This window comes from Acanthochromis polyacanthus, chromosome 7 (assembly GCF_021347895.1).
Source record: "Acanthochromis polyacanthus isolate Apoly-LR-REF ecotype Palm Island chromosome 7, KAUST_Apoly_ChrSc, whole genome shotgun sequence".
In the NCBI taxonomy this organism is placed as follows: Eukaryota; Metazoa; Chordata; class Actinopteri; family Pomacentridae; genus Acanthochromis; species Acanthochromis polyacanthus.
The window spans coordinates 6,244,481-6,260,136 of record NC_067119.1 but is presented as its reverse complement, the minus strand read 5'-3'; the positions used below and the strand labels follow the sequence as shown (position 1 = coordinate 6,260,136).

Below are 15,656 nucleotides of genomic sequence, written 5' to 3'. Positions count from 1 at the left end.
ATCTGCGCTTACCAGGCTGGTGGAGGTTAAATATAAGCTGAATAGGATCCTGTCTAAAAACGTAGAATACTCTCTTTTCAAAATTAAGCAAAAATGGTATGAATCTGGGGATAAAGCCAGCAAGTTACTTGCTAGCCAGCTAAAAGCACAACAAACAGCTCGCCAAATCAGTGCGATTAAAAATAAGAATGGCAAAATTATAACAAATCACAAAGAAATCAATTCAATTTTTCAAGAATTTTATAAAGAACTTTACACTGAGGAAGGAGAATTACAGCTACATAAAGCAAATGAGTTTTTCGAACAACTTAAACTTCCAAAACTTACTGAAGATAAAATGGAAATCTTGGAACAACCCATAACATTAGAGGAAATAAAGAAAACTATCAACATGACTCCTAATGGGAAAACCCCTGGTACAGATGGAATACCAAACGAATTTTATAAAAAATTCATATCTGAACTCAGCCCTGAAATTTTAAAAGTGTTTAACTGTGCAATTGCTTCTCAGGAACTCCCCTTCTCAATGTCAGAATCCTTGATTACACTCATACCAAAAAAAGGAAAAGATCCATTAGAATGTGGCAGTTACAGACCCATTAGTCTTTTATGTTGTGACGCTAAGCTTTTCACTAAGATTTTCGCACTAAGAGTAAATAAGGTAATAGCTAGCATAATACACCCTGACCAGGTTGGGTTCGTTAAGGGCAGGACCTCCTCTGATAGCCTGAGACGTCTTCTACACCTTGTCTGGAAATCACATGACTCATCTGACCCTGTTGCTGCTTTATCATTAGACGCCGAAAAGGCATTTGACAGGGTCTCTTGGAGTTATTTGTATTTCACACTAACCAAATTCGGATTCGGCTCAAAATTTCAACAAATCGTCAAAATGATATATAAAAACTCTAAAGCCATGGTAACAACTAATGGGTTGAGATCCACAGGATTTTCTCTAGAACGTGGGACAAAACAAGGGGACCCACTTTCGCCCCTACTTTTTATTATTGCACTTGAACCTCTGGCTCAGACCATCAGACAGGACGATGACATTAAAGGCATATTTATGGGTGGTCATAATAATAAAATGCTTATTTTTGCAGATGATATTTTAATTCTATTATCTGACCCCCAAAAATCATTTCCTGTACTTCTGAATAGAATAAAGGCATTCTCCAATCTATCGGGTTATAAAGTAAACTGGGCAAAATGTGAAGTAATGCCATTGTCTAAGTTGTGTTTTAAGAGTCATTTTGACAGTTGGAAAATCAAATGGGTTCCAAAAAACCTTAAATATTTGGGAATTCTCTTAAACCCAGGTTTGGAGAATATTGTTGTAGATAACTTTGAGCCTGTGGTACAAGAGATTGATCTTCTTTTAAAGGGGTGGGACAAACTCCAGATTTCTTTGTGGGGTCGAGTGCAAGCAATTAAAATGGTTATTACACCGAAAATAAATTACCTTTTCAGCTTACTCCCTCTTACAGTTCCACAGTCTATTTTCAAAACATTAGATACATTAATAAATCGGTTTTTATGGTCAGGAAAGAGACCCAGAATGACTCTTAAAAAGCTTCAAGTTAGCACCTGGCATGGGGGATTGTATTTGCCAAACTTACAATGGTATCGTGATGCTTTTACGGGTGCCCAGATAGCAACACTTATATCAGCCAATGATAATAAACCAATATGGACTGAATTGGAGGATGAAATGAATGCTCCATTTAAAGCATCAGCTTATTTATTTCAAGATCTAAATAGCATCATTAAATTTAACCCAATTACTATGCACACACGAAAAGTATGGATGCAAATTCATAGATCCAAAAAATCTTGTCCATTTCTCGTTGGCTCAGCATCTGTTTGGAAAAACCCCAAGGTTAAAATATGGGGGAAAACTATATTTTGGGAAAAATGGTTTATAAAAGGGATCACCAAAATTGAACATGTTGTTCAAAATAACACAGTTCGCACATTTCAGGACCTTCAATTAACATATGGTCTTTGCAACAAAGAACTTTGGCGATACCTTCAATTAAGAGACTGTTTAACAAAACTTGAACAACCTCTCACAAATATCCCTCTCAAATCATTAATACAATCCAAATTTCAAAAACTCAGTAGTCTTCCCCACCTTGTAAGCAATATCTACAAATATCATATTGAGGATAACAGTGTGGTTAACAAGAGTTTAAAAACTGTCTGGGAAAGAGACCTGCAGATTAGCTTTGCTGAGGGCGAATGGGACACTCTGGTCGGACACATGTTGAAACCAATGAGAGATGCGCGCTCCAAACTTATCCAATTTAAAATACTTAATCGACTGTACTGGACACCGGTAAGACTTCATAAGGCAAAAATTAGTTTATCCAATATGTGTTGGAGATGTCATTCTGACCCAGGTGATATGATCCATATGTTTCTCACTTGTCCAAAACTGTCAGGTTATTGGAACAAAGTAATGGAGAAGTTATGCTATTGTTTGAAAACAAAAATTGTTTTGACCCCTCAGCTTTGTCTTTTGAATAACTTGGACTCTTCCACTGGTTTAAGAGGAAAAAAGGTTCTCTGGCTGAAGACTGCCCTGACCACAGCCAAAAGGGTGATTCTAAGACATTGGAAAGGACAAAATGATCCTACTTTTTTGGAATGGCTCAGCGCATTGTCAGAGACTGCCTCATACGAACGTCTAATATATAAAATAAATGGACAAATTGATATTTTTGAAGAGATTTGGGAACCGTTTCTATCTAATTGTAAAGAATCCTAACTTCGACTAGAGATAATATTTTTGGTGCCTTACTTTTTCTTTTCTTTATGATTGTTCCATTATGACTGGCCTTGGGGTTGAGGTTCCAGGTTTTGGGATGAAAAGTAAGAAAATGTTTCCTTCCTTATTGTATTACTTAGAAGATACTGCACTGGTTGCATATATTTGTTCTAATTTTGTAATACTGCTTTCTGTAACTTGCAACATTTTGCTGTGAAGGAATAAATAAATATAATACTGAAAAAAAAAAAAAAACGTCACATTCACTGATACTGGAAATAAACTGATATACAAAAAAAAAAAAAAAAATTCCAGAGAAGACATTCACTGCAAATTGTAAATCAGTAAAACTATAAATTTTAAATGATTTCTAGACCGTGACAAGTTGTTTTGAGCAGTAAAATACCAGACTGCTCATTGTTCTTTTGTCATTTTGTGTCTCATTTTTGCAATTTTTGTCTTTTTTGTTGTTTTTTGTCTTTTTCTGTCCCATTTTTGTCGTTTATCTCATGTTTTTTCCATTTTATGTCTCATTTTTCGTCATTTTGTTTCTCTATTATGCTCTGATTTTACTGCTCCAGCCCACTTGAGATCAAATTGGGCTGAATGTGGAAGTAAAATGAGTTTGACACCACTGATTTAAATACGATACCGCGACTAAGAGTTTAACAGATAGGATTCGGCACATAAGACTTTAGTGTGGGAATTAAACATATTTCAAGCCGAGTGAGCAAGAACAGGGAGTAAAATAAGACGGATTTTCACCAGTGGACATGTCTGTACCTGGGATGGTGTGGAGTGGGCGTCTCATCATGAGCCGGGCCAAGATTTTAGAGTGGAATCGAACAATTAGTCTGCTGTGTGTGGGCGCACTCAGACAATCAGACACTTCCGCTCAGACACTCCTTTTTCTTGAATGTGGTGACACAGTGCAGCAGCGGTTAGCCATGTCGCCTCACAGCAGGATTTGTACCAGCTGGTTTGCATCTTCTTCCTGCACCTATGAGGGTTTTTTTCCAGCTGTTCTGGTTTCCAAAAACAGGCCCGGCAGGTTTATTAGTGATTCTAAATTAGCTTTAGCTGTGCGTGGTGGTCCGTCGCTTCATGTTAATCCTGTAGTGAACTGGCGATCTGTCCAGAGTGGAACCATTTCTCGTCCACCGTCACTCCTCTGGGTGTCAAGCGTGCGGACCGCGGGCCAGAACCGGCCCTCTGGAGGGTCCAGTCCAGCCCACAGGACGACTTTGCAAAGTGTAAAAATTACAGAGAAGACATTAACTGGAAATTGGAAATTAGTAAAACTACAAATTTAAAATATTTTCTAGACCATGACAAGTTGTTTGCATCATAAAGTAAAATACTAGATTGTTCTTTGTTCTTTTGTCATTTTGTGTCTCATTTTTGTAACATTTTGTCTTGTTTTTGTTGGGTTTTTTGCCTGGCTTTTGTCATTTGTGTCATGCTTCATTCATTGTTTCATGCGTTGTTTTTACTTTTTTGTTGTTTTATTTTTCGCTTTTGTCATTTTGTGTCTTGTTTGTGCCATTTGTGTGATTTTTTTTTGTCTCGTTTTTGCCGTTTGTCAATTTTTTGTCAAATTTTTGTCACTTTTATGTTTTGTGTCGTTTGTCTCATTTTTTTTTGTCATTTTGTGTCTCATTTTGTCGTGTTTTTGTTATTTTTTTCTGACTTTTGTCATTTGTCTCATGTTTTTGTCATTTTGTTTTGCGCACCCTTAAGAACAGTGTTCACAAAGTGCTTTGACAAATAAAACATGAAGCACAGACAATCAAGCAAGCTATAGGAGACAAGTCAGATCAGTCAGTGGAAATAAACAGTAAAAATGGCAATAAATTAAATGAACAATTTGCTAGATTAGCACGCAACTCAAACAAGGGAACTAGGCAGTTTGAAAATTAAAGGATGAGATTGAGGATTAAAACTTAAAGTCAAAAAATTAGAGAATTAAAAAATTTGCGAGACATCACCACACCAAAGAACCAAACAGCTAAAAGTAAAATAAAATGAGATAACATCGAAGATAAACAGGAGATAATACAGAATAAAACACTAAAACTAAATAAAGCTAGAAGTAAACTTCACATAAAAGAAAGCCATAAAGGATATAAGTTGTTGTGTGTTTCTCTTTTGCCTTGCTTGTGTTTTTTGTCATTTTGTGTTATTTTATTTTTTTTATTTATTTTATATCCCTTATTATTCCCATGAGGGGAAATTCTGATTTTCGCATATCCCCCCATCTGGGGGGTCAGAGCGCAGGGTCAGCCGCGGTACAGTGCCCCTGGAGCAATTAGGGGTTAGGTGTCTTGCTCAGGGACACCTCGACATGAGCACAACGGGCCGGAGATCGAACCGCAACCCTATTGAACACGTCCAACATTCAAAACACAGACCTGAAGCTGCCATCTGCTTTAAAAAACTGCTGTTCCTGCACGGTTACACGACAGAACACAATTAAAAGCATGCAAAGTAGGCAAAAATACTACGCTCTCCAAAGGTAGCCGGGATCTGCGAGCATGTTAAGACTTGTTGGTGCAAATTAGTAAATGGTTCCTGGAAGGGGGGAAAAAAAGCCCGCAGGCAAAAATGCTGATTTGCACTGCTCATTTCTCCTCTTTGTGTTTTGGGAGCCAAAGGGCATTCTGGTGCTTCATTGCTTTTTACATAGTCGACGTTCAAATGCTGCTTCAGGTACTATTCACAAGGTCGGACGTTTCTTGTTCCGTGTTCCTTGTTCCTTGTACCCTTGAGCAAGGCGCTATTGTTGACCTGACATGTGAAGAATGAATTTCACCACGCTGGTAAAACAAGAGTGATAGAACAATATTGATATGTACCTGCAATAGAATTCGTCTGCAGTAAAAACAAAACTGTTCAGTGGAATGTTTTATGGTTTCACGTGAATGCATCGGATTCAAACACCATCAAAGTACATAATAGGGACACAAGGTACAGTTGTATTAACAAACCCAAGTATGCTCCCTCCCCGGCTCATAAATATATTTTTGTCTGGGTGTTAAGTCTTAAATGTACGTTACAGTGCGGCTATTTAGCGTAAAAAAGTTTTCTTTTAGACAATCTGATTAATAATTATTGACAATTTCAATTTGAACATGCTCTGTTAACCCTCATGTTGTCCTACGAGTCAAATTGACTCGTTTTAAAGTTTGAAAATGTGGAGAAAATAAAAACAATTCTCAGTGAAACTTCTGATGTCCACATTTTCAACATTTGTGGGAAATTTTTAAATATTTTTTGGTGTAAAAAAAAAAAGAAATGTCCAGGAATGTTCTTAAAGAAAATATTAGAACTTTTACTGATATATATGTAATCGCTTTAACCCTCCTGTTGTCCTTCGGGTCAAATTGGCCTGTTTTAAAAATTTGGGGAAAAAAATCTATATTTTCACAGTGAAAACTTCCACATTTTCAAATTTTTTTAGAAAATTTTTGAACATTTTTTGGTGGAAAAAAAACAATTAAAAAAATGTTTAAGAACATTCAGAAAAAAATCAACCAAAATCCAGTGAATTTCGCTGTCAAATTTGGAGATTTTTTATTTTAAAAAATAAAACTTTTGAGGGAAACTTTTCAAGAATTTTCTTTCTGAAGATTTTGCAAATTTTTATAAATTTGGGGAATTTATTTCTGAATTTTTGGGCTTTTTTCAGATAAGGCAACAACAATTTTTGGTAAGGAGAACACGAGGGTTAAATATTTTTTGGCTTTTTTTGTAAGATTTTTACTCATTATTTAAAAAATATTTACAAGTATTTTCTTGCCAAACTTAGGGGATCTTTTTAAATAAAACTTTTAAGGAATTATTGGAATTTTCTTCCTGAAAGTTTTGCAAATTTTCTGAAATTTGGGGATTTTTTTGGCTGAATTTTTGGATTTTTTTTCAGACAAGGAAACAATATTTTTTGGTGCCTGTTAAGATTATGTTGTTATTTCCTTAGCCTTGCTGGAAATATCAGGCAAAATCTTGCATATTTTACATTTTTTCTCTGTATTTTTAGTATTGTCTTTTCTTTTCACCTGTTTGGGATGCATTTAAACAACATTTATGTGCTTCGTGTTTTGTTTTGTTTTTTACACATGCCATCATAACAGCACAGTCATAAAACGTGAGGTGAGCTCACCTTGTTTAGGACTTGCAGCTTGTGTTGATCAGATGTAGTTTGGCTGCTTTCTGCCAGCAGAGCGTGACCACATGCAGTAAAATAAACTTGTTTGTTTGCTGGACAAAGCGGGGACGGTCTCTGCACTAAATTTAATCAAACGAATCCCAGTGCTCGAGCAACTCTCATGTAAAGGGATATTTTTACAGTCATAAATACGCTCACATGTCCCAGAAGTGAATTTAGCGTGTTGAGATGCTGCTGACGTTTCCTGCAGTTACTACTTCACATTAAACGCGTTCCACGGACAAACCACAGGAAGGAAGCGGCGTTTGTTGCCTGATTGTCGCTACTGAAATGTGATGCGTGCAGCAAGATGTCATTTAATGTTTCTTTGCTTCATATTGAGGTAATTTCTAAATAGGTCAGAGCACTGGTGAAGGAGGAAGAAGCCGCTGTAACGTTTTAGTTTATTTTACCAGCAGAGAGAGCTAATATGTGTCAGAAAAGTTTATTTTTTAAATGATTTTACTCTTGTTTTATGTAATTTTATCATGCTTCTTTGGTCTTTAATTGATGATGGTTCTATAATTTTTTGATCTATTTAATTAAGAAAGTATTTTGTCCTATTTTTAGTCTGTTGTGTGGTTTTTAGAGAGTGGTGAAATTGATGTGGTGTTCTGCTATGGATAATAAAGATTACCTAACCTTAACCCTTAGATGCATCCCAGTGTGTCAAAAATTGCCCTGTGAGGTCATTTTCTAGCAGTATCTTTGTAAAGAAAAGTCTTTAGCATTTCATTTTCCAGCTATTTCTCTAAAAACATGTCTTTGATGCCATTCTATTTAAATTTCTAAGTTGCCTTTAATACTTTTACAGAAATTGTAGTATTTGTATGACTACCAGAACTCTTTTCACTGATGATATCACCCAAGAGGTGATGCAGCGCAAGTGAGCACTACGTCAGCTGCCTGCTAAAGATCACATGATTGATCCTACTACAAATCCACCACTACGGACTTATCAGGACGGATCCGTCAGAAATGATACAAGGAACAACTGATTAAATTGTGGGGTGTTTCTGAGTCCCATCAATTCCTGCCGCCTGCTACATCTTGAGATCATGCCATTCAGTATCCGTACATAATGTACACGTACATAAGACGTCTGTGCTCAGCGCAAGGTCATTTTTTATTACCCTTCTGTTGTCCTCACCAAAAAACACTTTCCTTGTCTGAAAAAAATCCAAAAATTCAGCAAAAAAATTCCCCAATTTCTGAAAATTTGCAAAACCTTCAGGAACAAAACTTCAATAATAATAATCCCCAAATTTGGCAAGAAAATTCTTGTAGATGTTTTCAAAAAAATGGGTAAAAATCTTCCAAAAAAAATCCTACAAATATCTAAAGTGATTACATATATATCAGTAAAACTTCTAATGTTTTCTTCAAGAACATCCACATAAAAATCAACCAAAATCCAGCGAATTTTGCTGGATTTATTTGTTTTTTAATTTTTGATGAATGTTCTTAAAGAAACATTTTTAACATTTATTTTTTTCCACCTAAAAATGTGGAAACATTTCTCAAAAATGTTGAAAATGTGGACATCAGAAATTTCACTGTGAAAATTTATATTTTTTCCACATTTTCAAACTTTAAAACGGGTCAGTTTTGACCCGCAGGACGACACGAGCATTAAAGATTTCATCCGTCGGAAATGACTGATCAGCCGTGGTGGAGTACTGCGCTCTCTCAGTGCTTTTCTTGTGTTTTTTTTTTAGCAGGGTAAAGTTGAGGTTCCTCACAGAAGCATCAAAATATATAAAACAAGAAGGAAGCTTATGCAAGATTAAACAGAGGAAATGCGTTTTGGTGATGCTGAAATGTCTATTTATACAGTTTAAAACACTCTTTCTCTGTTTATTCAATATTATGTCTAATTGTTGGCTCTTTTCTGTGTTTTTCTTTCTTTATTTTTTTATTCTCCAGCTCTGCTTATGACCGGGACAACAAGATTCGCGTTGCCATCAAGAAAATCAGCCCCTTCGAGCACCAGACGTACTGCCAGCGCACCCTGAGAGAGATCAAAATCCTCCTGCGCTTCAAGCACGAGAACATCATTGGAATCAACGACATCATTCGCACGCCGACCATCGATCAGATGAAGGACGTGTATCCTCACTAAATATTTCTCCTGCATCGGAAGCTGTTGATAATGTGTGAAGGCGTTTGATGGTTTTCCTCAGCTGCCAGTGTGATTGGTCGTACGCTCCAACATTTGTGGTTGAGTAGGGGGTTTTCATTTGTGTTTTATTACATAATAGCCACCTGTCACGGTGCATTTGGCTGAGATGCTCTTCACTGGAGCCAGCAGTGGCAAACTGGTGGAATCTACAGTCGCTGTGTGTGTTTAGTTTTACCTCAAAGAAATGGCTGAAGCCCGCAGCGTTCTCGGTTTTCTGCTTCCCGCCTGCCAACGCGAGCATTCACCCAAACAAAAATAATAAACGCTCCGAGATAAAATTCTCCTACGCAGAATTGGCTTCTTTTTTTTTTTTTTCGCCACCTGGGCCTGACATGGTTTCAGTTTGTTGTAGCTACACGAGCACCGGCTCATTACGCCACCATGACACCTCAGGGACTCGGCTAAAAACTGAGAAGCTGCCGAAAATAAGCAACAAGTCAGCAGTTTGGTGATTCAAGCTCGAGATGGCTCTCTGAGTGCGAGGCTAAAATCCAACGTGAGCGTGCCAGGAAAGCCTAAATGTGGTTTTGGATAGTTTAGCAGTGGGAAATATCACAGTTAATGAGCAGATTTACCTCAAATGAACACGATACTTGAGCAGAGAGTTGCCAGACTTGCAGCAGAGGTGTCAGTAATTCAACGTAGAAAATAATAACTCTTGGAATTTGTTGCATGGCTTCCTCGTATTTAAGTCAAGACATTACTCGTCAGATATGAGATTTTCGAATATTTTGCATCCATTGAATGTCTTCTGTAAGACAAATGGGAAGAAAACATCCCATATTTGTGTCTGTAGATGGCAAATATAATGCATACCCTTAACAACCATTTCTTCAAAGTGATAATTTTGTCATACTAAAAGACTGAAATCTCCATTTCAGTTGTGCTTGCATGAACCAAATGTTTCAGTTTTATTCCTATTTATATTCTGAAGGTTTTCATAGGGGAGTTTTTTCATATAAAGAGAGATTTTGGAATGTTTTGCTGCTATTAAATGTCTTCTGTAAGACAAATGGGAAGAAAACATCCCAAAATACACATTTAGTGGTTCTATTTGTGTCTGTAGATTTCAATTACAATGCATATCTTTAAGAACTATTTGCTCAAAATGATTTTCTCATAATAAGAGACAGAAATCTCCACTTCGGTAGTGCTAGCGTACGCCAAACATGTCCGTTTTATTCCTATTTGTATTCTGGAGGTTTTCATAGAAGGGTTCATTATCATTTGATTAATAGAAAAAGAAATGTCCATAATCCCTAATGTGAAAACCTGGTCAGCAAAATAAAACAAAATGACTTTGAGGCTTGCATTATTCTGTTTTTAGATTTCTGTTCTGGAAATTAATGGAATTTTGAGCATATAAGACCTTACTTGCAAATTTATATGTGCATATTCATGAACTTTGTTACACAAAAATTCATTATTCATTACTTATTTTAAGTGATAAATGGGGAAAGTTTCATGGTGATGAAAAAATGATTTGTGAAACATACTAATATGGAAAAAAGTTGACTGGTTCTTGAGTTATGATGTCGTTTTTTGGGTAGTTTTTGACTAACTGCTCGGCGCTTTTAGATACCTGAAGATCTCATTTTTGTAGATGGAAAATAAAACGATGTTGCGTTTTCCACCGTCTTAAAGAACGTCTTTAACTCAGACCGTGCAGATATATTGTCCAGGATCTCATGGAAACAGACCTGTACAAGCTCCTGAAGACTCAACACCTGAGCAACGACCACATCTGCTACTTCCTCTACCAGATCCTACGAGGGCTCAAGTACATCCACTCTGCCAACGTCCTGCACCGCGACCTGAAGCCTTCCAACCTTCTGCTCAACACCACCTGCGATCTCAAGGTAGCGTCTCAAACATTAACGTCTTTAAAGCTGGGCCAGGCCGGTTTAGAAGAATGATTTTGCTTTTGTTTTTAATACTAGTGTAAAGTTTAAATACCAAAAAATTACCAGCATGGAAAGACCTTGTAATCCTTCTGTACGGAAAGCTGAAAGTGCCATAATTCACCTCTTTTTGCCTGCAACTCAACTTTACAGCAAAGTTATGTTAAAATTTCTGTTATTGATTTTTAGTACTCTAGCTTTATTACAATTGTGCAAAAAGCAAAAATGGTCATTTTCAGTTGTAGTGACTGAATCCATTACACCACTTTGAAATAGAGTTATTAAATTACTGATTTTGAGTGCTACTGCTATAAATGGTATTGTGCTAAGGGATATTTATGAGGACATCTATTAGTTTGTTTGCTGGGTCATTTTGTTTAAAAAAAATACAGAGGAAAAGTGAATCTGTGTTTTTTTTTACTTTTGTGATTTTTAGATTTTCTTCCAGAGCTTTTCAGTTGTCAAGCATATTAAGGGTATTAAGGGTACTCAAAGGGATATTCTAGGAAAATAATCTGTCACTATATTTTATGTATGTATTTTATTTATTTTATTGACACTGTATTTTGATCTTTTTTAATTGTATGGCGCTAATACAAAGATGCAAGAGTTCCTCTGTTTGTCCTGGATATATAGATAAACAATAAAATTCTTCCATTCTGTTCTAAAATATTGGAGTTTTATTGGCAGATAATACTAAAACTTTACAGAGACATACCTGTTTTTCATCTAACACTGCCAAATCTTAATTTCTATGATGTATTTTTTGTACAAAAAGCATTAGACGACTTAAATTATCCCTCATAAATACAAATTCACCGTGTAAACCATCAATCTATGTGGTCTGAGCATGTTTTCTGCTGATTGTTTTATTTTGATCTCATGTCCTCTGATGTTGCAGCCATTTACTGTCATTGTTTGTCTCCCTGCAGATCTGTGACTTTGGTTTGGCACGTGTGGCCGATCCCGACCACGATCACACCGGTTTCCTTACAGAGTACGTCGCCACTCGTTGGTACCGAGCTCCGGAGATCATGCTCAACTCCAAGGTCAGCGTCCCCACCTGCTGTAGAACATTCACATGGTTGTTTTTGCCACTTTTGCTTTGTAATGTTAAGCGCGGGCTATAGTGTGTGTTTTTGAACCTAGATAGATAGATCAGTCAGAATAAAAATAAGCTGTGTCTTGAGTAGAATTTGATGCTGTGTTGGAGTGCTCTCAAATTCTAATTCTGCATTATTTCAACCGGGCGTTTCTCCTTTGAATGTGTCTCTATTGGTGTTGCTAGCTTTGCACTCTCCGCCTCTTTTATAGAGATTTGTGAAATTAGATGTCTTAATTAGTGTGAACTTTTTGCATGAATCAGTTTAAATGTTTAGCATCAACTCTGGCTAAAGATAAACACAAAAATTACCAGCTTGGAACTGCATTAGGAACTGGATCAGAACTATCCTCAAAATTCTAATTTAAATCTTGCATTTTTCTTTCTAAATCCTGCAGATAATTTGGTTTAGTTTAAAAGAATGGGGCTGTAACGCTGTCAGACGTGAAGCCTTTTTAGTTTCTGAGCTCAACTAGACATAATACTCTGCTAAATTATTCTACCACCATTTATCTTCACTGTATAATGACTGAGAATACTGTAGTCATGACTGTGGCTGTGTTTCACTTCCAGGGCTACACCAAGTCCATAGACATCTGGTCAGTGGGTTGCATCCTGGCTGAGATGCTCTCTAACAGGCCAATCTTTCCCGGGAAGCACTACTTGGATCAGCTCAACCACATTTTGGGTAATCATTTTCTCTATACCCACAGTTTTTAGAACCAGTGAAGAAACCAAACAGAACTCTTGAATATGATGTGTGAAGGAATCAGTTTGCAGTTTAGATAATTTGTTGGATTCTTCTTTTTTTGCTAGACAATCCCAGTTGGACATCATGCTGTTATTTTATTATTTGATGTGTTAAAGTGAAAGTTAACAAAGACTTCTGGTTAAAACAGGATTTTCTAACAATAGTCATTTGAACAGCTTGTTGTAGTACAAGCTGTTCAAATAATTACCTCCTGGGTTAATTTTATCTGGTTAATAATAAAAATCTGACAAAATGTGAGTCCGCTGCGTAATTCAATGTCAGTTTTGTGTTTATGAAAGCTCTGACAGCTTTAGACTTGAACCAAAATGCCTCACTCTGCCAGCAGCAGCAGCTTTCAGGTGCCAGTCCATAGATACTGTAGCTGTTAATACGCACTTATCAAGTCTTACTTTTTGTGTCTTGGTGCTAGACCACATATCGCTTCTCCCATCTGTCCATTTGTTGTGCATTCAGACTGTTTTTGTTGAGAGAACTTCGTTGTGTAACTGAAAACTTTAATCAGGCCCTGTGTGCTAATCAGTTTCATAAAGGAGCGAGAAACCGGACCATCTAATGATCTTCTGTTGTCTCTCAGGGATCCTGGGTTCTCCTTCTCAGGAGGATCTCAACTGCATCATCAACATTAAGGCCAGGAACTATCTGCTGTCGCTGCCTTTGCGCTGCAAAGTGCCGTGGAACCGCCTCTTCCCCAACGCCGATCCTAAAGGTCAGAGCCGCGATGGCTTCTTCAGACGCATAACTCCCACTGAATTTCTGGAATATTGTAAATATTTGAGGGTTTGTACTGCAGACAAGGGAGATAAAGCACCAGTTCACAATTTCCTGAGAGAATTCCTGGACCTGAATATTGTTTTATGGGGAGAGACGAAAAACAAGCAAAAATGCCACCGCGGTCAAATAGCACAGAGTGGCAGGTCATTGGTTAGGAAGCTGATTAGGGATCATGTTTTTAGTGGCAGGTAGAAGTACCAGAGGTATTAGATTTGATTTTCCAAATGAGGAAAAAATAGGTGCAAATGAATACAAAGTTATAATAATAATAACTTACAAGGTGCTTTGACAGTCAAAATATGCAACACAGACAATCAAGCAAGACATAATTCAGAGCAGTTAATTAAAATAAATTGTCAAAATTACAATAAATTAAATGAATAATTAGCTAGATTAACACTCATGTCAAACAAGGGAACTAGGCAGTTTAAAAATTAAAGAATAGGATTGAAGGTTTAAATTAAAAATCTAAAAAAATTGAGAATTAAAGATTTGGAAAGACATCACACCAAAGAACCAGTCAGCTAAAATTGAAATAAAGCATGAGAGAACATTTAAAATATACAGCACATAACACTGAAACTAATTAAAGCGAAAGGTAAACTTCACATAAAAGTGGGTTTTCAGCAGTGATTTAAAAGAAGTTAGTGTCTCAATTATGACTCTGAAATTATCCTTCATTTGTGTAGAAAAGGCTCAAAAGAGATTAGGTGACATAAAACAGAAATGTCTTACCTCTGAAGAACATTAGTGTGCCAACTGTTGCTCTTATAAAAAAAATTACAGTAACATTATAATAGAAAAGTCTAATGGAAAAGCAACAAATATGATACATTACTCAAACTTAAAATGGAACTAAATGAGCTTAAATATGACCAGAATAGAAAAGTAAGAAGTACACCTGGCATTAGCTGAAGTAGTAAAGCAGTATTGCACATGTAAATGAAATATTTATCATGACGAATTAAATATAACACATGAAAATGAAAAAATCACACAATACTGAAACTGATACTGCATTTGGAACTGAGACAGTACAAATGGTATTGATATTATGGTTCAGATGGAGGTGGAAAAACACACAAAAGCAGCACTGGGAGTAAAAGCAACGCTACATGTGTTCATTCTGAGGCACTGAGTAATGAACGTTTGATTCAGGATGACATTTCCTCACTACGATGCGTGATTTAATCCAAATAACGACAAACAGAAACCTGTTTATGTCGACATACTCGCACTAGTGGAATGTAAAACTGTGCGGAAGAGCTCAGGTTGGCGTCTGTTAGCAACAGCATGCTAGCAGAGTTAGCCTCAAACGCTGCAGACATCACACACCGTGTTAATTCACGCTACGCATTTTATTCCTGCAGTTAGTCCAATTACATCCTTACAATCGGGTCAGTCGACACAAACCCTCTGGTTGGTTTGTCCACAGAAAATTCCTTAAAAAAACAGTGAGTTACATGTTCTAAAGCTGAAATAGCTCTTCTGGCTTTAAGGGTTCATTTAATTCTTGTCTTAATGGCCACCTTTTATTTATTTTATCCTGCAGAGTAAACAACTCTAGTCTTGTTGTTAGCTGAGCTGTTAGACTAAATTTTTTTACTAATTAGACACTAATAAATGTTCTCGTTTTTTGAAAATTACCAATGAAAGTGTTAATTTATTAATTTCTTCTGTTTCCTGTTCTGCACCAAGAATCAAAACCAGGGTTAATTTATTAATCCTTGCTTTGGAAACGGTTGCTCAAATGTGAAAATTGGAAGGATATACAAGAAATAAGAGACATAATAATGAGAGAAGTGTTATAAAAACGTGCGATTGTGTGTTTGAAATTGTCGTTCATTGTGTGGTAAAATTTATGATGATGCGGCTGCTGGTTACGAGCGACATTTGTGAACCAAACGACCAGAAAACAGCCCCAGTTTCTTCAGAAAACAGCTGCATGTCTGAC

General features: G+C 36.6%; 1 protein-coding gene across 1 annotated transcript in view; it reads left to right on the top strand.

Annotated features, from left to right (window-relative positions):
• mapk1 (mitogen-activated protein kinase 1) overlaps positions 1-15,656 on the top strand; it is a 52,201-nt gene that overhangs the window by 25,829 nt on the left and 10,716 nt on the right. Inside the window, exons 2-6 of the mRNA XM_022202590.2 lie at positions 8,901-9,083; positions 10,826-11,015; positions 11,990-12,106; positions 12,733-12,847; positions 13,506-13,637. Coding sequence (XP_022058282.1) covers positions 8,901-9,083; positions 10,826-11,015; positions 11,990-12,106; positions 12,733-12,847; positions 13,506-13,637 — 737 coding nt within the window. The remainder of the gene's footprint in view (positions 1-8,900; positions 9,084-10,825; positions 11,016-11,989; positions 12,107-12,732; positions 12,848-13,505; positions 13,638-15,656) is intronic.